Source organism: Meriones unguiculatus, chromosome 1 (genome assembly GCF_030254825.1).
Source record: "Meriones unguiculatus strain TT.TT164.6M chromosome 1, Bangor_MerUng_6.1, whole genome shotgun sequence".
Lineage (NCBI taxonomy): Eukaryota > Metazoa > Chordata > Mammalia > Rodentia > Muridae > Meriones > Meriones unguiculatus.
In genome coordinates, this window is record NC_083349.1 from 12,310,732 (window position 1) to 12,333,119 (window position 22,388).

General features: G+C 41.9%; 1 protein-coding gene across 2 annotated transcripts in view; it reads left to right on the top strand.

The window, feature by feature from the left end:
* Positions 1 to 22,388, top strand: part of Dock1 (dedicator of cytokinesis 1) — a 494,434-nt gene that overhangs the window by 177,056 nt on the left and 294,990 nt on the right. For both annotated transcript variants that reach the window (XM_060381413.1, XM_060381416.1), the window contains exons 24-25: positions 1,422 to 1,492; positions 4,077 to 4,183. In XM_060381413.1, coding sequence (XP_060237396.1) covers positions 1,422 to 1,492; positions 4,077 to 4,183 — 178 coding nt within the window. The remainder of the gene's footprint in view (positions 1 to 1,421; positions 1,493 to 4,076; positions 4,184 to 22,388) is intronic.

Below are 22,388 nucleotides of genomic sequence, written 5' to 3' on the forward strand. Positions count from 1 at the left end.
GGCACTTAACCTCTTTGTACTAGCAACCACCTTTCACCTGAGAAACCTTTATGTGACCCCAGGTATCCAGGGGTATAAAACAGGTATCCAGATTAATCAGGTACTGAGGATATATCATTAAAAATTTATTTGAAAACAACTATTGGGCATATATAGAACTTTAGCCGCTCATCAAAGAAGATTGCAAATATGCATGTTAATAATACATATGTGCTTTTCTAAATATCTCAATACAACCCAAAGATATGCTAATGAGATGCATGCTGAGTGACAGAGGAAAATATCAGGAGTCTTTCTTATAAATCAAGCCACTGTATTTCTGTAAAGGCAGAGAATGTTATTACAGCAGGAATACTGTGATTTGCTAAAGTATAAGAGTTTTGGATCTGAGCTGAGGGTGTTTTGGGTGGCAGCACGTTTTAGCCATGTGTGGTGTGATAACATACCCAGTGCACAACAGGCCTGTTGAAGTCCTGTGATACAATATGGGCAAACACTGATAGGAACATCCATTGTTTCCAGGCACAGTGCACCCTTCATTGTGAATCATGTTTTGGTCCTGTATGTTCCCCCAACTTTTACTATGGCCAGACTTCCTGAGCCCTCCATGTTGGGGTGCTAGGACCCAGTGAGAGGCACCACCTACAGTTTAAGAAGCTGGAAGACACAGGCATGAAGGCCAGAGAAGACTGAGTAAAGATCAAAATGGTTTTTCACTAAAGGACACAGACAGGAGAAAGATGTTTTTGGAGTAGAGCAAAACTGCTTCTGGTAAAAAGGCGTTTTTCTAGGGGACTGGTGTTCATCTTATTTCTGAGATACTGTTTCAGTTATAGACAAACATTTCTGCTCAGCTCACAGTGTGGGCGCTTAGTTTTACATGTTGTTCTTATTGGTGTCCATTAATGTCCACCCCCACCCTGTGAAGTTACTTGTATGTGGGTTTAAAAGCCTGATCGTTTGTTTTTGGATAACAATGGGTATGCTCTTCCCTCAGGAAGACTATTTCTTCCGCTATGCATTCCTTAGTTGTCTGTGTTTCTTTGGCTAGGGTTGAGGGCCCATGCACTTTCCCCATCCACATTAGTATGTCTGTTTTTGTTGTTCTACATGGCTGTAGCTTCTGACATTTTTATGAGACACAATCTCACAGCAAACTCCTTTTTGTGTGACTTTTACAATCTCTCTACTCTCTGCAGTACTTTTTCCTTTCTTTTTTTAAGCTTGTGAACATAAAACAAATGCCTCTTTTGGGGGGTGGGGATGAGATATTGTTTTGTTCATTTGTCATTGTGGTTATGCCTCATCAGGAAGCGGTCTTTCTCATTTTGATTTTTCTGTGGATCTTTATCAGAATCACAGGATTATGTTAATATTTGCCTGCCTGAATTCTGCTCAACACCCCTCTTTCTGGTTTGCAGGGGGCAGCATTGAAATACTTACCGACCATCGTCAACGATGTGAAGTTGGTGTTTGATCCCAAGGAGCTCAGGTAATTGTCCTGGAAACAAAGGCTTGCTGGGTATCGCTTTTTGTCAGAGCATTGAGTGTGGAGGATGCTGCAGGCTGTCTCAGACTTACAAAGATCAGTGTCCTGGACTGTGTGGGATGGATGCTGCCGATTGTATCTTCCTGTAGAGAAGGCTTTTTTACCTGTCAACAGCCAGGATTTGATTATTGTTGTTGAAAATGGTTTGCAGCCTAGTGAAACTATGTCCCTATGTTATCTTAGTTTCTCTGTCTGTTGCTGTGGTAAAACACCCCGACAACAGCAACATGAGGGAGAAAGTGTTTATTATGGCTCACAGTTTATCATGGTGGGGAGGTCAAGGCAGCAGGAGCTAAAGGCAGCTGCCATATTGCATCCAGAGCCAAAAAGTAAATGGCAAGGAACGCATGCTAGTGCTCAGGTCACTTTCACCACTTTATACAGTTCAGGATTCCCTGCCCAGGGAATTCTTTCACCCACAATTCAGACCAGTCTTCTCACATCTGTTAATGCCATCAGGTTAACCTCCTATAGGCATGCTCAGAGGCCGGTCTCCCAAGTGATTCCAGCTCCTGTCAGGGTGACAGTTAACACTAACCAACACACCCAATTTTTCTATTTTCTATACTTTGGTGTTTAGGTTTTAATATGTGGTTGCTGGCCTAGTTTGAATTTTCAGCGCCCAAAAATCTTATATGGGGCCTTTTCTCTTCTCCTGGTAGTCCCTGCTGTATTGTAACAGGACAGTTTCTCTCTCTCTGAGCCCTCCTAAATGAAGAGCTGTGAGCCACAGGCTGCAGGACCAGAAGCTGCCATTTATGGTGATGATGATGACAGTGATGATGATGAACCCTCTGAAGAAGTAGTCATTGGGCATTCAGTGTGGAATATTGGTCCAGGGACCAGATTTTTCCTTCTTAATATGTGCCCCCTCTCAGAGTTCTTTGCTGTGTAATCCACAAATCCCATGGCTTTCTGAGGAGTGCTTTGATGGGGTATTTAGCCTTTCATACTAGATGTGAGCCCCATACCTGCCTTTTGTTTGACACAATGAATGATGTGCATGCAGGAAATCGCACCATTTGTACTAACCAGAGCCTCCAAATCGCTGAGAGGACATTTGTCTCTGAGGGGTCATCTTTCCTTCACTTTATATCCACCCTAAGCAATTAATGTCTTGAAATTGAAGGGCAAGGGGTTCCTGGACAGTACTCCCTCTGATTTGCCTGAGATTTACTGTCCAACAGGGACACACTTATTTTCTGCTTCCATGGCACTGACATTAGGGTTCTAGCTTAGCAGGCTCCAAGCAGTGAAAGAGAAACCTAGGATGTGGCCCAGGATGTGGCCTGCCCAGTTGTGTTTCTGCTAAGTCCTTTTTTTTTTTTTTGGAGTGCGGTTTTAAAACACGGTCCCTGTTCTTGGTAGAAGCCAAACCCTGAACTCTTGCTGAGTGTTCTTAAGTAGACATGGCAGCCTAGTGTCTGGTTTTCCTGAACCCTCAAAGGACTACAGTGGATATTTGAGAAGCACAGGGCTGGAGATAGCGAGAGGAAGTGGAGAAGCTTGCCTGGTGTGAGCTAGCGCCGGAGCCGGGCCTGTCTTTGACAGCTTGTGGAGGGACACCCTCCCTGCTTGGGATTGCTGGTTGTACCATGTGCTTGGAACTCTGAGGAAGAGCTGATCCTCTGGGGCACCTGTCTTCACCCTCTGCTCTGTCCTTACATGTGCTATTTTGATGCCTATACCAGTTTTACAAATCACATTAAAATCTCACACACACACACTTTCAGATCAGCATTGTTTTAAGGTCTCTTTTTTCCCTGACATGATGTCTTCCATATAGTACTTAGGAGTGACTTTCACAGCGTACCATCCCATGCTTGGCCATCATTTATTTCTGCTACAACAACAGGCATCTGCTAAGTGCTCTCTCCCCATAGGGAGTAGGCTTCACCCAAAGTGCTGTCCACACTCCAGTCAGTCAGCTTCTGGGACCATGCTAGAGCACTGGTTTGATACTAGCCTAATTTTGACTGCCCCTGGTAACTCAGCTGGCGAGTGCCACAGGTCCAAGGTGAACTTGGTCGTTTTGACTACAGAGAACATGCCCCTCATTGATCATGTCTAGTTTTGTTTTTTTTTTACCATTGTAGAATATGCTAGGATATTTGGGGCAGTTTCTCCTTTTTTGAGTACTACAAATAACACTACTTTAAGTCATGTGTAGGTTTTGTATGTAAGTGCAGATTTTATGTTATGCATTATATAATATGCAACACGTGGTAACATGGTTTTACATTTTGGGGAAATTTTCAAGTGGCCGCACCTCTTTCCTACCAGCATCATGTGAAGAATCTAATTTCTTTTCTTTTTTTTACATTCTTACCAACACTTACCATTATATGCAATCTGAGTTGTAGCCTTACAATCTGTTGTAAAGTACAGACCTGGGCCTGGGTTCTGTAAAGGACTCTATGAAACCCAGTCTTGACCTTTCAGGGTCGTTTCCTAGCATCTCGGGGCAGCAGGGGGTGCTTAGGCCGCCTGTGCTTTTGAACAATGTCACTTGCATTTCTCCTTGTAGCAAAATGTTCACAGAATTCATCCTGAATGTCCCCGCGGGCTTGCTGACTGTCCAGAAGCTCTGCTGCTTGATTGAGATTGTTCACAGTGACCTCTTCACACAGCACGGTGAGTGGATCCCTGGGAATGAGGAAATCGCCCGGTTCTTCAGTCAATTCTCCCGGCTGCCCTAAGGAAGAGAGGTGGCTCCCAATTAAAGCAGCTCATTTGCTCTAGGCAGGCCTTAGCCCTTTCAAGAGAATGGCAGCTGCCGTACAGTATATGTGATAGGCCATTGAGAGTAGAGGTGAAAGCGTGGGTTTGTAATTTGGGAGCACATTAGAGCCCTGTATAATCAGCATACATTGTAGCTCTTAAAATGTGTGATTGTCTGTCCTGGGGAGGCAATCACTTACATCCTTGAGATGATTGGAAGGGGGGAAATACCCATTTTTCTTTCGATTTAGAAGTAATGGCTCTGTCCTGTTCTAACTCCTGGCTTTTAACAGGGCTTCCTCAAACCCTGTTCAGAGTCATGAGGGCCCTAAAGACTCCTGCATCCCAGTGAACTTTCCATTCTTCTTCATTTACTTCCCTTCCCTTTTGATTAATCATTTTCTGTTTGGACAGATTGAATTAATATTTTACACCTGCCAAGCAATTTTAGTGAAAGCTCAAAACTTTTGCATAATCTGCAACCTCCCTCATTTATCGGGGCCGACTTGAGGTCTAGTGGGTGACAGCCTGTCTGTGTAACACAGATTTATTCTCTTCCATTTGTGACCAGACATTTGGTGGCTGTGTTCTTTTCCTTCTGTCTCCAGGCACAATGCTGTTTCTTTTTTTCCCCTGAGCTGTTTTGGTGATGGAGCAGCCCTGGCTGCAAAGTGCCCTCTTAGTCCTGCTGGACTGGAGCAGGGGCTTGGGGCACCTGTCTCAGGTGCTGTACTGTGTTTGCTGGTTTATCGTCTTTCTTGATTTAACTCTGTGAATGTACTGGAATGTGTATGGGGGGGGAATGATCCTTCATCTTGATGGGTGTGATTCATCCCCTCCTTCCCAAAAAAGGATGAGACCAAATATGGGTGGCTTTCTGAAGCACTTTCCCTCATACTCCTCTGTGGGGCAGAATCCCTTAATCTCATCTATGAAAGCCCTGTTGTCTAGGACTTGAATCATGTGATCTAAATTGAGTTCTGACTTCCAACAAAGTCAGGCTTTTACTCAAGGGCTTGAATGAATTGATTGCCTAGGTGTCTTCAGAAGCAACGGGACGCCGTGGAGCATGTAGAAAGTTGCTAAGAAGGTGACCGTTGGGGACATTGCAAGCAGGTGTTCCCATGGTGACTACAACTGAAGCCAGAACAAATACATTCTTGCCCCAATTTATATTTGCGTCTTATTGGGTTCATTATTGCTGGAATGTGCCAACACCTTCCCCATAAATATATATGCTTTCTCTCATCAATATCTCCACACTCCCACATACCGGATCCACATTCCTCTGCTGCCCCCCAGGCACCTGGCACCCTTTCCTGATGCTGAGATAAAGTACCTTAACAAAAGCAACTTAGACAAGAAAGGGTTTATTTTAATGCACAGGTCAAGGGCACAGTCCTCTCCTGGGAGAGTTTTGAAGCCACTGGTCACACTGCAGCTACAGGCCGGAAGCAGACCTAGTTCATGGCTCATTTTCTCCTCTTCGTGTAATCTAGGACCCAACCCCAGAGAATGGTGCTGCCCACTTTTAATGTGGGTCTTCCCTCATCATGTCATAACGTAATGGATGTGCCTGCTAGGTGATTCTAAATCCTGTCTGGTTGACAATTAACACTGACCCTCACATGCCCCAACGCCCTGTGCTTTCATTCCTCTCAACCTTCTAGGTCTCATTTCTACTCTCCATACCACCCCTGTATTCCTAGATACCCCACTCGGTATGGCTTCCCCAATTACCCTCACTGCCATCAGCAACAGCTTCACTGAATGAGTACTTGTTGCCAACCAAATAGAGATAGTCTCTGTTTCTCTCTCTCTTTCTCTCTTCCTTCTCTGCCTCCCTCCCTTTCCTCCCTGGATTGTGAAATTTATTTGAGAATTTCAGAGCCTTGCAGGAGGACTGTGTGTCTTATTATAACTGGTGTGTGTGTTCTAAGAGATTGTGATGAGGGGAATGTTGAAACCACAGGAGGTATTTGAAAAATCAATTGCCCTTGGCTCCAGTGAGTAGAAACAAGTGGCTTCATAGGCAGGTGTGGAGATGTGTTTGGGGAAGTTCTTCCCTATGAAAATTTGGTGGCCTCTGTTCAGGCTCTGTGCAGATTATGGCTGACTTTTCATCACAGTCACGATGAGGCAGTCTTGTGTATAAACACCTACTTCTTTACTTTTTGGCTTTAGTGTTTTTGGTTTGAATGACAGAACAGCTTCCATTTTGATTCTAAAAAGCTTCTTTTCATCTTCCTCATTCTCCTCCTTCTTCTCTCCCCTTTGGTGAAGATTTTCTTCTGACAACATTATTGATCAGTGTGTTTAGAATTTGATTATCCATCCCTGCTAGGGTGGGCATTCTAATTGACGGAGAATTAGGTCATGCCCACTTCAGTCACACTGGAGCAATAAGGAAGCTTAAGAGGAATAGGTATCTGTTGCTAATTCCCTGGAATCCATGGTTATGTTCAGTTTGTGTTTCCTGTAGGTGGTGGGGGCACAGGCAGGTCATCTTCTCAGGAGTGGGACTTCTGCAGAATCATGACACACAACAGGTGTAGAGACGGTCAACAATACAATACAAAGCCTACCAGAACGAAACAAATCCCACGTTCGCTAGAACTTTAAACATAATATCTGTCCTTTAGGTTACACTAGTTCTTATCAAAGATAATCAAAGAAAGACCAGTTTGTGTAGTACTTAGCTTATCCTTCCCAGAAAGTTGTATCAGAGGTCCTCCTGCCCACACCCACTGGTGAATCTCATTCTAAATATTTCAGAGAAGAATCAAAGCTATGGCCGAAAAAAGACATAATAGTCACAGTTTAAACTTTGATGAGAGTTTAGCAATTGACATGGTTTAGTTGTTTTTTATTGTACATATCATTTTAAGATAACAGTCATGACTGACAGCCTCACACTAGGACCTTCGGGCTTTTATAAATTTTATATGATCTTTAGAACATTTGCATTAAAAATAAATATCAAGCATCATGGGAAAGTAATAGTCATTTATTTAGCAAGAGTTCTAAAACAATCACCCAAAAGACTTTAAAACATATACTTACTAAGCCTCCACTCTTGCTCATACCTGTAATCCTAGCACTCTGGAGGCTGAGACAGAATGATTGCCATGAGTTCTTTCTCTGAGAAAGAAAGTCTGGGAGGCCAGTCTAGGAGGTAGTGAGTGTGATATCCTCTCCCAAAACTAGAAATCCAACCATTCAACCCACCATACACACAGAACAACACAGCATCATCATCAACAACAACTTATGACCTCTCTTATGATTGCATGTTCTTTCTTAAACAATAAAAAGTGTAATTGAGATACCAGAACATGCAAGAAATCATCGTGATAAAATGCAATCTTAGGGCTGATCTGTGTTAAGGAAACTTGTTAGTTTAAATACTCAAAATTGTTTTTTTTTTAAATGTCACTTAACAATGTTTAATTTTTAAAACTATACATGTTTTAAACAAATTACTGTTATCCTGATTATATATAAGAAATTTCCTTATCTATAATTCAATTTTCCCAAACTTACTAAGACTTCTTTTCTTTTTCTTTTTTTGTTCTTGTTTTTGAGGCAGGCTCTTTTTAGGTAGCCCAGGCTGTTCTAGAGTTTCCTATGTGTGGAACTTACAGAGATATACCCTTCAAGCCCACCGAGTGCCTTCTTTAGACTTCTACAGTTGGAGTATATCTTTATTTCTTTCCTATCATTCTTACATGCCTTTTTATCTAGAGCAACTCAGACACTCTACTTTTGTAACAAAAGGTTTAATTTTTCACTAAAAAAATCTTTTTTCATCCAAAACAAATCCTCTTTGTAAATATTTCCAAACCAGAATGTATCTTTGTATTTGTCATTGCAACTTTCTTTGCTTCTATCTTAAAAGTTCCTGTTTTCTTTCTTAAATTTACATGTTATAGTATTCCTTAAAATGTTCAGATTTATATAAAATTCGTCCATTTTCCAATGAAAATATATTTTACATTTTAAAGATTCTTATTTTTGTTTCCTTTTATATATGATTACATGTGTAAACTAGAATTTTCTGCTGTTTATAACCTTTCCTTTTAGCAAGAAGTTAGAAAACAATCTTGAATTGATTTTCATATACCGACAATTTCTAAAAACACGTTTGATAAGGAATCCCTGTCTTAGGTTCTTTTTTCTTGTTGTGACAAAATCCTCTGACAAAAGCAACTTAGTGGGAAAAGGTTTATTTAGCTTCCAGATTCAGGTCACAGTCCACTATGGTAGGAAATCGGGACATCAGGAGCTTGAATCAGTGGGCCACAGTGCAGTCAAGGTCAGAAGGAAAGAGCAATTAACTCAAGTTGAGAGAGCTCAGCTTATGGTCTTCACTGTTACAGCCTGGATCCTGCCTATAATTAAAATGATTCTTCCCATATCAATTAATGTAATCAAGCCAGTATTTCAGAGGCTTGCCTATAGGCCAGCCTGATCTAAGTATCCCAGTTTTCAAACTTCCTAATGCTGTGACTCTTTAATGCAGTTTCTCATGTTGCTAGTTCATAACTATAATTTTACTACTGTTATGAATTGTAATATATGTATCTGATATGCAGGATATCAGATATAGGACCACTGTAAAAGGGTCTTCAGCCGTTCAAGGGTTTGAGACCCACAGGTTGAGAACTGCAGAACAGCCCCACAACAAGGGGCTCCATTCTGAGGTAATCCCAGACTGCCAGGGTGACAATGGAAATCAACCATTACACCCACGTAGGTAGGCTTTTCAATAGAACATATGAAGACAACTGTTTTAATTTGCATTTAGAAATATTTCCTCTACTTTTCTTAATTTATTCATTTTGGGCAATTATTCATTGCTCAAAAAGAGCAATTTTTAGCAAGAAGTTAGACAGAAAACAATCTTCAATTGATTTTCATATGCCCCCAATTTCTGAAAACACATTTGATAATAGAAAATTTCTGTATGAAGATGATTTTTTTTGATGTACTAAGAAATCTTGTACTGCTTTTCAGAACTTTTTTCCCCCCAAAGGAAAAACTCAACATGACATTTCTGTTCTTGATACACAGGCTATAGTCACTGTTATATGCTCACCTGTGTGTTTATTCTTTTGATCACACTTAGAGTTGAACCTTTTGCTTCCAGAGAGATGGTGTTAATATACAGCCCAGGCTGACCTAGAACCCCTAGCTTCCAGTCATCACCCCTCACATGCTGGGACTGCAGGCTTACAGGACTGTTTTTTGCATACTTATGACCATAAACATTCAACAGAGGTCAACGTAGCCTCGCCCAGCCTTGAAATCCAGGCAGGCATGTTTGCTTACAGTCCAGAAGACAACTTCATTTTTCACTTAACCAACCATTTGATGAGACAGAGTAACACAGAGTATAAACTCACTTGTTTATAGAGTTGTGTCTGCGTTACATTAATAAAACTAATATGTGACGAGTTAAGGTCACCTGTTGTTACACTATTGAACTTAAGAGATTTTTGTCGTGCATCTTAGAACAGCATCTTCTGCTGAGGCATCGCCCAGAGTAACTTGGATTACAAAGGTTCTTTTCTCTGTTCCCCTTTCCTTACTCTCCAGTCTTGCCATCTCAGCATTCAGGAGCCAGCATTTAAGTTAGGACTAACTGAAATTAAAAAGTTTCAACCAACATTGAATAATAAGATTATTTTGCCAGATGTGATGGCATACTGCTGTGAACTCTTATCCTTTGGCAGGTAGATGAAGTAGGGTCATGATGAGTTCAAGGTCATTTGTGTGTGTGTGTGTGTGTGTGTGTGCTACAGTGAGTTTTAGTTCATGGTAGGCTATGTGAGAGACTTTGAAAACAAACAAACACATCAACAATATATAAAATTGACAAAAATCAACATGCTCACATTTAAAATTAAAAACTGACAGAAACAACAGAGAGATGGACAGATTTAAATTCCTTTCCATAGTTTCTTAGTTAGGGTTTCATTGCTGTGAGGGGACACCATGACCAAGGCAACTCTTATAAGGGAAACCATGTAATTGGCCTGGCTTACAGTTTCACGAGCTTAATACATTATCATCATGGTAGGAAGCATGGCAGGGTACAGGCAGACATGGTGCTGGGGGAGCCAAGAGTTCTACTTCTTGATCTGAATGCAGCCAGCTGGAGACTGTCCTGGGTCTTCCTACCTCAAGATCCAGATCACACGTGTCTCCTCCCTTTCATTCCAGAAACAGTCAAGTTGACTACCACGAATAGCTACCACACATATTAGTACTGATATTACAATTTAAGAATAACCTTAGGGGTACTCAGAAGTTTCTGAATTGGATATGTAGGTCAAAGAAACAGTGCAGGAGGATTGTTGTAAACTGTAGACCTACTTGGGCTGCATGGCAAAGACATGTCTCCAAAACGTAGTAAGTTTTAGAACCAAAAGAGATTTCACCGTCAAAAGGCTCTAAGCTGTTACCCCGAGCTCAGTTATATTAAAAAATTTAAGGAGAAATCCCTGCCAGACCATAGTGCAGGGGCCATGGGAATCCATTCCAAATCATGCCCAGGGATTCTGGCTATCTTAGTGCATTTTAATAAAATTCTGCCCAAAGCTGATGCCAGGACCCAAAGCAAGTGTGAGTTACCTTGACCCAGATTTGCTCATGGATGTATGTTTGCAACAACCTCTGTCAGAGTTATCATCAGACCATCCTACATTGTGTGTGTGTGTGTGTGTGTGTGTGTGTGTGTAGCTAGCTAGGTAGGTATGTTTTTTATCTTCATGTGTACACATGTGTGTGAAGATCAGAGGTCACCCTCAGGTGCTGTTTCTTGTGATACTGTCCACTTTGTCTTTTTAATCAGGTTCTTTGGCTGGCCCAGAACTTGCTGATTTGTTTAGATTGGCTGGTTAGCAGGCCCTGTAGATCCACCTTTCCCAACCTCCCCAGTGCTGGGATTGAAAACCGTGCCACTCTGTGCAGATTTTTGTGTCAGTTTGGACTATTTAACTGGGGTCCTTCTGCTGATAGCAAGATCTTTTTCTGGCTAAGCTTTCTCCCCAGCCCCAGCCATCAAGCAGCCACATGAAAGAAACCTTCCTTCACACCTTCCTGGATTCATTTGCTTGCTCTGGGTTCTCTTTGATATGAACCTCTCCTTTCTGCTTCCCACTGCTCCTGTTTTCCATGCTGTCAGTGACTATCAACTGTCAGTGAATGACAGCACCCTGTGTATTACCAGTGAACTGTCCTGGTCCTTCTCTGCGTGTTGGTGTGAGGAAGAGCTTATTTACATAGCTTTTTGGGTTTTGTTTTTTTTCAAAACCTGTACATGTAAATGCGGTGCCTGTTGAATAAGTACCCAAAACATGCAATCTTCAGTTAAAAATATTTAGAGCAGGATGTCTCCTAGAAATATGTTTTATTGGAAATTCTCCATCCCCCTGCAACTTACTGTCTTTCTGCAGCTACTATGACACTTGAAGGGGTCTCTTCTGCTGGTCTCGTCCTGGTGTTGGATAACTGCGTCTTCCCATGCAGCCACTTTGTTTATTTCCACTCTTGTCTTCTGAGTCTCATTTTCATACACTGTCTAGAGTTCTCTTTGAGCCAAGCAGCGCATAAATAAATGGCTGGAATTCCTAATGAGTTAATCCGATCTTTTAAAACAATCCATCTTTTTAAATATAGTGCCATACTTTGACTGTATGTGTGTGTCTGTGTACACACACGTCTGTATGTATGTGTGCGAAGATCAACATCAGATACCTTCCTCCATCACTCTCTGCCTTAGCTATCATGACAGTCAGTTTCTCACTGAACTTGGAACTTGTTTCGTTTGTTAGATTGTTCATTGACCCCAAGGTAACTTCTTCCTGTCTCTCTCTTCCCAGTTTTGGGATTGGCAGGCACGTGTGGGCATGCCCAGCTATTTATGTGTGTGCTGAGTCCCCATTGGTGGCAAGGCAAGCACTTTGCTGAATGAGCTAGCTCTCCAGCCCTACCTGGAATTTTGATCTTCGTATCAAGTGGTACCCAGCCTAATGAGTAAGGTGTGTGAAGTATTTAAATCCAGAATGGTCCTAGGCCAAGGCAGAATTAGCCTGGAGCCTCTCATCTTGCAGCCAATCAGCATCTGCCATCTCTGTTATAATCAGCTTCCTAAATGTGTTCTGAACACTGAGTGGCTGTTCCCAAATCTTTTAGAATGCTTTGTCCAGTATATGAAAATTCCCCTACTCATGGATTTTGGATCATAAGAACCTTTCTGGTTTGGGATAGCACAGAAGGCCACTGTTTTTCTCATTTGCAGGCTCTGTCCTCCCAAGCAGCCAACTGCTGTCTTCTCTCCTCATCAGGAAAAGATGAACAGCTGAAATCATCTGGTTGGTCTATTCTCACAAAGATGCAATTACTTTTATAAAGTAGTCCATGCCACATTTGTATAAATATTTAAAGTCAAGTCATTTTCGGATGAGATATTGCGCCTGCAGTTTTCATGCCTTCTTCTTCCTTAGGCCCCGATCCTTAGAATTTTGGAGAAGTTGGCTTTGCTGCCTGTTCTATGGAATGTGGTGCATGGTTGTGGAGTGCTATGTTGGGTGTGCTCTTGGTGTACCAGTGATGGAATCCTTGAGGTCACTTTGAGAGTTCCAAAACACAGGCTGCATTTCAGCCCATGATCCCTGACTCCTTGAACGAAATTACCTCCTGTTCTCATATTAGCTGAGAAGATGGAGACTATTCCATCTGGGGACTAATTTCGGTTGTTCTCTGGGAAAACGTCTTCAAGCAGTGTTGAAGATGTATTCTGGGTATCTCGGAATGGTGGCCATATTCATAGATTTATAATCTCAAGGGGTTACAGGGTAACCAGTCAGAAACTGCATGTACTCAGAGCCAACCTGAGCTAAGCTATCTTGTGGCAAATGTATGCCTTGTTGTCTGGGGTGTTTGGGGGCAAGCAACATGTTTGTGCAGATCTCAGCGGGGCTGTGTTTCCAACACTTGAAGTTTGGCCCAGTCCTATGGTCAGCAGGCATGTGGGTGCTATCTTAACAGTACATAGCCACAAGAGCTATGCTTTACATCAGTGAGTTGTGTACTCTCACACTGGACTTTGGTTCCTGTGGCCCAGGCTAGTAAAAAGCCAGCTGTTTTTGCTTTCTCTCACCATTTCTTCCATTTGCAGACAGGGAGAGGGAAGATGTACCTAGTTGGTCTTTGTTGGGCTACAACAGGAGATGGGTCATTTGTCACAGAAGGTTGTGCTGGACCTGAGCCTCTATGAAGCTGCCTCATTGCATGACAGCCTTCTTCTCTGTCCTGGCTTAAGGATTGTACAGTGTCAAGCCCCATGTGGGAGGATGGGACTGCCTCTGGATTCAGTATACTTTCTTATGGAAAGGAAGGGGGAAATTACCAGAATATAAAAGGGTAGATAGAAAGCGCGAATATGTACTTATGTCCCCATTTTCCAGCTTCCACAATATGAACTAATAGTCAGACTCTCAATCTAATCCAAGACATCATAATGCTTCCCTTAGGTAGCATTGCTCAGTGGATGACATTGTTCCGGACTGAGGATGTATACTAGGTCTAGACCCCATGCTGACATCCTGTGTCTGTTCCCTATCCATCTGCCTTGGATGTCCTGTGTTTGCTCCTATGCTGAGGTGAAGGGCCTTGGTCTCATTAGCATGCTGTGCATGAGAGCCAATGAATGGGCGGTAATGGCTTCCGAGCCTGGTCTCCGATGTGACTTGCCTACTTGAAAGCTGGCTAAACAGATTATGTGCTGCGCAGAATGATGACTCTTGAATATCATCTGTGGTGGGAAGAGCAGATTTTCAAAGCAAGATAGAAAGAGAAGGAAAGGTCGACATCTCATAATTTGTACATTTGTGGCTTTGTTCCCATGTGATTATGTTGTTGCCTACATATCTGAAAAAAGCTGGGAAAAATTAAAGCTTAAATCCCATTATAGAAATGAAAAGTTCTAGCGTAATTAAATTAAACGTCAGAACACTGAGTGTAGGATTTATGCCCACAAAATTCTTTTACATTGATGGTATAGGAATTGGGATGAAGTGAATTCACCTCTCCAGCATTACCATGTAGGCTAGCCAATAGTACTCCCTATGCTTTCAGGGAGCCTTTGTGAGAAGGGGAGTTTTCTTTTGGAACTTCTTTCTTGTCCGCACATACCTGCTCTTCTGGATCCTAAACCAGGGGGAGTTTCTTCTGATTAACATGGAACAGTTTCCTTGTTTTTCCAGATATAGTCTTTCCATTTCCCATCCTTACAGGAACCTAGGTGATTGACAGGTTTCATTTTCCAGCTTGCTACCTGCTTTTTCTTTTGTGTGTATTTGTTTGGTTTTAGAGGGGAATGTGAGATTAGATGAGTCACGTTTAGCAATATCTGTTGTGCAATGTACTATCAAGTCTTGGTCTTGGTAGTGCTTTAATACCCTGGTGGATGACCTTTTTGTAAAACTGTTATTCCCTGGCACGGCTTTGATTTGTTTGTGGTTGTTGCTTTCCTGGAGGCTGGGCTCTTGCTGTGACCACAAGAGAGAAGGGAGCCATTCTCTCAAACCCTGGCCATCTTATACCCCTTCCTCTCCTTTAACAGACAGACCCTTTCCTGGGTGGCTGCCCTGCTCACAGGTAATGCTAGGTGGGATAGCACGCTGTCCTGCCTTCGGGTTCATCCTTGAGTTCCTGCCCCAATAGCCCCCAGGAATGGTGTGTGGCATAGAAGTGTAAGCTAAACAATCCCTTTTCTTTCCAATTTCCATGTTGACAGAGTCTTTTATCACAGCCATAGAAATCAAACCAAGGGCAGATTCCCTGTCCAACAGTGCTCACCTGCCCTGTGGAAGCTCATTTATTCTCAGTTTTGAATAATAGGAAGCCTCTTTAAAATTCAGGGCGAAGGAGCTTAAATGTTGTGTTTCATTCTTCTTTTCAAGGTGAATAATTCTCCCCATGATCAAATGGAGTAAAACTCTTTGCTAATGGTGGAAGCATTAGTTACAGCAGTCCTTCAAAGGCCCTGGGTCCCACATACCTGTTAAGACTTTGAGATGAGAAAATACTGAAGTCAGAGTTCTCCTCACAGTAGCCAGACCCTAAGTAGAAAAAGTATCTATCTCTAAAAAATTGCCCTGTCCATCAGTTTCTGCTGCTTTAGGTCATACACAGGAAAAACTGTTTAATTCATAACCGTAATAAAAGAAATATATTGTTCTGATGCTTTGATCTGTCAACAAATCAAAACAGGTTTTTTTTGTTTTTTTTTTTTTTTTAGTTTTTCTACTATGAAAAACCAGATCTTAAACCCCAAGCTATTCTCAAGTAGTTTTGTTAACTTGATAGATGTTGTACATAGAGCAAAAATTGGGGTTGGGGCTAATTTTGCCACAGTCACTTAATGTCCCACTCATAAAGCATTCTGGAACACTTTAATTAGATAGCTGTGCTGATGACTTCTAATGAATGTGGCCAGCTGCGAACCCTGAAGACTAACTCTTTTAAATAATGCTGGAATATAAACATCACTTTCTCTTCTATGTTTTTTTCTTCTTCTGTGCCTCAAGGAACCTTTTAATCTCGATCTGTTATCCAGTACCTTTTCCATCCCTCATTCTATAGGTCTCTCTCTCTTTCTCTCATTATGCATGTTTGTCCAGAGGCCGCTTGTTTCAGCAGTACACACTTTTAGGAATAGCTTATAGATGGGAATTTCTCTTAATTATCCCCATCTGAAATACACCATAATTTATCGATCACCTACAAAGTGCTCAGGACTTTTGGTTAACAAGTTTGATTCCTCTGAGAGCCTTCAGGGTCATCAACATAAAAAATGTAGAATTGGAAAAGACTAATTAACTCAATTCACAGATGAGGGCATCAGAGTTAAATAAGAAGCCTTGTCTCTAAGCAAAGGCCCAGGCAGGGAGCTGTCCACCACTGTGGTGCTGATTAAGGCTCTGGCTTGTTTCAGATCCATCATCCACACACTCCTTAAACTGTTTCACGCCCACTGCATGAGTAATTCTGTCTGAAAGCTGAATTTACTTCGACGCTATGTGAAGCAAGAAGAAAACCCAGAAATAAATGGATAAATGAACACATCTGTAAATTAAGCATAAATAAATCATATAGTGTTGTTCTAATATGTCTGCGGGGTTTTAATAGTTTTTCTCTTTCTTTCTGTGGGGTGACAGTGGGGGGGGGTTGTACTTTGTGAACAGATTGCTAGGACCAACAGCTCTTTATGGTGTTATTCATCTAAATATTAGCCTCTGTTGACTCTACTTTGAGCCCATCTCTGGGCAGGAGGCTCCTGCCTCTGTTGTTTAATGTCCATGTAGGAAGAGCAGTAAGAAGTGGCTGTCTCCATTTGTCTCATACCTAATCATGCTATCACTAGGTACCTGGAAAACTAGTTCCTTAGCCCTATATCCCTTGGTTATTTCTGGGCCCTGAAAGTTCAGCTCTTGCTGTATAAAATGCTGTATAAAATTGAGAGGCTGCCAAAATTTTTGCACCTGCCAGGATTTTGTGCCATGAGTCCACCCTGCAATAGCCATTACATAAATCCAACTCCAAGGGCACAGACCTTCCTGCAGATGAGCTGCCTTCATCCACATATCTTTAACACTCTGTTTGCTAGAGTGGCATGTGCTCAGATCCACACTGACTAAGGGCTGTGTCTGTGGCCACCTACTAGATCAGCTAGCAGCATGCAACCTCCCCATCCCCTCCAGACCATTGATCCTGGGTCTTTTCTCTTCCATATTCTGTGGTTCTCTCCATAGGGGATTAGAATTGTAGAATCCCTTGTCCTATCAGCAGGCCTCCTCTTTGAGCTCCTTCTCTTCACTTGGAGAGCAGATTGCGTACGTGATCAGATTTTCCACACAATATTTCCTGCCATCCTATTTTAGTCTATGCATTTTCTTTCTTTCTTTTTTTTTTTTCATGTATTTACATGGTGCTCATTTTGTATCCTTTCGATTGGTTTTTCTTTGCCTTTACCTGAGGATATGTCATACCTTACAGCAATTCTATTAGAACTTAAACTCTCTTGTTGTATCCCTCCAGACTCAAGGGTTGAGAGGGTCTGCTGCCCAGTGCTGTTCTTTTTTTTTTTTTTAAAAAAAGATTTTATTTTATGTATAAATGCTCTATCTGCATGTACGCATGCACGCCAGAAGAGGGTATCAGATTCCAGTACAGATGGTTGTGAGCCTCCATGTGGTAGCTGGGAATTGAACTCAGTACCTGAAACAACAGTCAGTGCTCCTTAACCTTTCAGCCATCTCTCCAGCCCAACAACAATTTTTTTTTTTCTTTTCGAGACAGGGTTTCTCTATGTAGCCTTGGCTGTCCTGGACTTGCTTGTGGACCAGGCTGGCCTCGAACTCACAGCAATCCTCCTGCCTCTGCCTCCCAGAATGCTAGGATTACAGGTGTGAGACACCACGCCCGGCTTCAGTGCTGTTCTTAAACATTACTGCTTCTATGCAACGTCTCATGTTCATACATAGGAGACATACATTTAACCAGATTTTAAAATATATGTTTTGCCTTTATTAATCATTCTGTGTGGGCACACACATGCATACCACAGTGTATGTGGGAGGGGTGGTCTAGAGCACTACTCGTGAGGGCCCGTTCTCTCTTTCAACTTTTTGGGCCTTGGGGATGGAATTCTGGTCATCAGTTTGGGTAGCAATTGCCATTACCCACTGAGTTTTGCTCTGCATTGTTTGAAAGTCTCCATGTCTCTCTGCTCACCTTTCCAATTTCCAGAGCTTTTGCCTGCTCTGTCAGCCTCTCAATTAAAATTCCATGGCTTTAGGTACCTCAAGGCTGAATTACAGATTGCCACATTTCTGACCCTTTTAGCACACCGGCAAGTGGCACTGTTCTGACCAGAATATTTTACAAGGTTCTGCCCAGCCCCCAGGAATAGAAACGCTGGGCTGCAGATCTCTGTAGGCTCAGTCCCACAGATCAGCACAGTCAGTATTCCAGAAGGAAAACTGCAGTAGCAAGGGCGGCTTGCAAGTAGTTTCTTCTGGCGCTGCCAGGTTTCACAACTTCTTACGTTAAAACGATGCCTGGGAAGATTTCTTAGAACTTGACTTTTATATATGCACCCATGTATGTGCCCAGGCACATCTGTTATCACCAAGCTCTCTGGCTTGGGGGTGGTGTGGTGGCTTATGCCAGCTTAGCTTTTGCTTAGCAGTACAGTTGCTGATTATTTCTGTCACCAGGTTCTGGGTCACCATATCTTGGCAGTCTGGAGAGGAGTAAATGGCTTCTGTGACCCCTTCTAGTACAGATACTGTCTTTCAGCTACTGCTGCTTAAAGGCTCACGTAGACAGAGAAAATCACTTGAGCGTATTGAAATTTGGGCACAGGGTTCCTAAATGGTAGGGAAACAAGACAATTGTCTATAAAAGATGAATAGCAAGCATTCCCCATTAATATGGCTCTTACTGTTTAATTCTCATTAAAAGTGTTATTCTGGCTTTCAGTTCTATGCAACACACACAAGGTTATTAAATGCACTTTATGGATCATTTGTTTAATGTGACCGAACCAAAAATTAAGAAGCACATTACTCAGTGTTTATAAAAAATGAATGCTTTAAATGGACAAATTCATTCTCATTTTTGTGTCTTATTTTAATGTAGAGCTCTAATGGGGTTATAGACGGATATTCTGCTTGGACATTTATAAGCCGATGATGCCTGTTGAATACCTTTTATAAAGATTAATATTTTTTACTCTGTGCCCATTACCAGAGCATTAATCATCCTGGCTTTGGCCCTCACAGCTGCAGATGAGCAGATGTTGAATGATTGGAGTCTGTGATCATTGCAGAACATGGAGAGGGGAAAGCATGGACAGTGGTTGCTCATGGCAATTTCTATGGAATGTGGGCCCGTAGCAATGCCTTCCCCTTGCCTGGGTTCTGGATTGAGTTGCCTTTCTTGCTCTCTGTAAATGGCAGAAAAAAATAGGGCAGCTATGGTTCTTGCTGCTATTCCTCCAGTGGGTACTGACAGGTAGGAAAAAGTCCTGGGCTCTCCTCTGATAGGCTGAATGGCCAGAGAGAGCTGTGGCCTTGAGTGAGAGGAGCCTTCATTCATCAAAGTGAAGAATTGCATGAATTCCTCCTCATCTGCTTTGTTGCATACTTAGCCTGTGCTTCCTACAGAAGTAGACCATGAGCCCTGGATGTAATTTTAAATTCCCTAGTCCTCAGCAAATGTGGTTTGAAGCAATGTAAGTCAGTCACATATTTTATCCAAAATGTCATTGCTCTGTGAATTCTATCTAAAACTCACTAATGGCATGCTTTATATTCTTTTATCCACACCGAGTCTGAGTTCATTGTGTTGTAACTTATAGCACAATTTAAATGCTAAATTCTTACTCTATCAGAGACCCTGGATCTTTAGTTTTCAATGTATAATACAATTTATTCTTCTTAACAGTTGTTTGCAGTAACTAGATTAAACATCACATTTAAACATTTGAACTTTCAATTCATTTATTAAAATTAAATCCAGCTCTATGGTTGTAAACATACACATTTAGAAGGCAGTTTGACAAGATGACCATTTAGAAAAATAGCAATAGAATATTCTGCCTTAGGGCCTGTTACCTCCTCAGCCAAGGGCTTTTAACCAGAATTACAGTGCTAGTCCTGCTGAGCAGTCCTCAAATCAAATCAGAAAGCAGTTAGTTACTCCATAACAGTGTTGTCACTATTGTACCAGTGGATACACATTACCTAGAAGGTTGGCATTTATAGCATTAGGAGCCAGCAGCCAAAGGTCTCCTAATGATAAAGGTGATGCTTCCCAGGCTCCACCCCTTACTGAGGATCTGTTGAAAATTGTTAACTGCTGGAGAAAGAGAGTTGGTCTTTGAGGGTGTGGTCACTACCAGGTTTCCTTTGGTCCAATGATGCCTCACACCTATGCACATACGGGCAGTGCTAACTGGACTTAATGTCTTAGTCTCTATTCTGTTGCTGTGAAGAGACACCATGACCAAGGCAACTCTTAGAAAATAAAGCATTTCATTGGGGGCTATGGTGTCAGGATTTGTCCATGATTAGCATTGCAGGAAGCATGGCAGCAAGTAGGGAGGGGCTGAGGCTTTATATCCTGATCTGCAGGCAGGCAGATACAGAGAAAGAGGGAAAGGGAGACAGAGACAGACAGACAGAGAGAGAGAGAGAGAGAGAGAGAGAGAGTCAGACAGACAGACAGACATGGGGAGATAGGGACAGCAGGCAGAGAAAGAAAGAGACAGAGAGAGAAAGGGACAGAGAGAGGAGAGAGAACAAGAACACTGGTTTGGTAATGGGCTTTTAAAACCTCATTGCCCACCCCCCAGGGCCACACGTACTCCAGCAAGGCCAAACTTCCTTGTTATTCTCAAACAGTTCCACTAGCTGGGGTCATGAATTCAAACAGAAGAGTTTTGGGGAACCATTCTTATCATAAAAAGAAAGAAGACAGGAAGTTAGGAAGAGAAGTTGTTGAGGGTACTAAGGGGGAAAGGAAGGGATGGCATTTGGGTATATATGGTCATATATTGTTGTATGCACACATGAGATTCTCAAAGAATAAGCAAATTAAATCCAATTATAAATTCTATTCTTTGGATGCACCAGCTCAGCTTCATGTCCAGTGACGACCATACTGTATTGTAACCATACTGTGTTACTGCTATGAGGCACAGGTCTTAGCGCGGCTTTTATTAAAGAGACGTTGTTGTCATTTGTAAGAACTGTGTCTGCTTGTGCTCACTGTCTGCCCAGTAGGCATGATATCCTTAGTTCTCAGGATAAACTGACGAGGTGGCTAACTGCAGTGTCACTTTGTAGATATGGAAATGGCATGTCCAGAGCATTAAGGTAATGTGCCCAAGATTCACAGATGAACCTGGTGGATTTCATTTTTGCTATTATTATCATTTCCATTTAACGTCCAAATTACAAGATATTTTTATTCAGATATGTTTGCATCCTTTTCAAAGTATGTAATTTGGGGTTTCTTTTTCTTAGTTTATTCACAGAGTGGAGTAATTCTCACACTCTTTAATTACAGGGTATTTACTTGTGCTGTGCTGTTTGTAGCCCCAGTCTCCTTTCGTCACTGCAGGCAGCCCTACTCTACCTTTTTTGAGACAATAGCTCACATAGCCCAGGCTAGTGAAGAAATCAGTATGGAACAGAGAGTGACCTTGACCTTCTGACCTTCACTCTCCCTTTCACCAATCCTTCGATGGCAAGCATGAACTACAGTATCTGATTTTAGTTTGTGCTGGGGATTGACCTCAGGGTCGCCTGCATTGCTCGACGGGAATTCTTTCAATCTTTCTGTACCCCAGCCTTGCTTTTTTTTTCTCTATGTTTTTCTTTTGTTTGTTTAATTTTCTGTGCTGTGATTGAACATATGGCTTCATATATGTTATACAGTTCTTGTTTTTATTTTTATTAAAATTAAATTTGTTGTACAAAGTAATGAGTTTTGCAGTGGTATGTTTTTTAAGTATGTCATACATTTTGACTAATATTCATTTCCTTACTACCTTCTGTGTCCCCTCTGTCTTCCTGCTAATCTCTTTCCTTCCCCCAAGTAGCTCTTCTATTTTAATATTGTGTGTATGCATTATGCTTTTATTATTTCTTTACACATATGGATGAACTGATCAAATGCTTTTTTCAAAATCTCACATCATGAATCAGAGTTTATCAGTCTTCTGGGCGGGCATTCCAGAATTTTTCAGAGGCTGTGTGTCAATGGTTGATTTAAAACAAGTAAAATGAGTTTTTCCTTTAATATAAGCTTTTTTAAAAGTTGTGCTGGGAATGGATTCTGGGTATTTAGTTTGTTTTACTGGCTTTCTGGATATGGTTTTCTGGATTTGGTATTCTGTCTGTGTGAGAGGATATGGCACACGACCAGTCTGAATGTCCACTGTGTGGCAGGGGAGTCTTCTGCCTCAGCGACCAGGATTGTATAATCCTGCAGGTGCGTACCTCCATCCATGAGTGGCATATACTTTGAAAGCCCTACT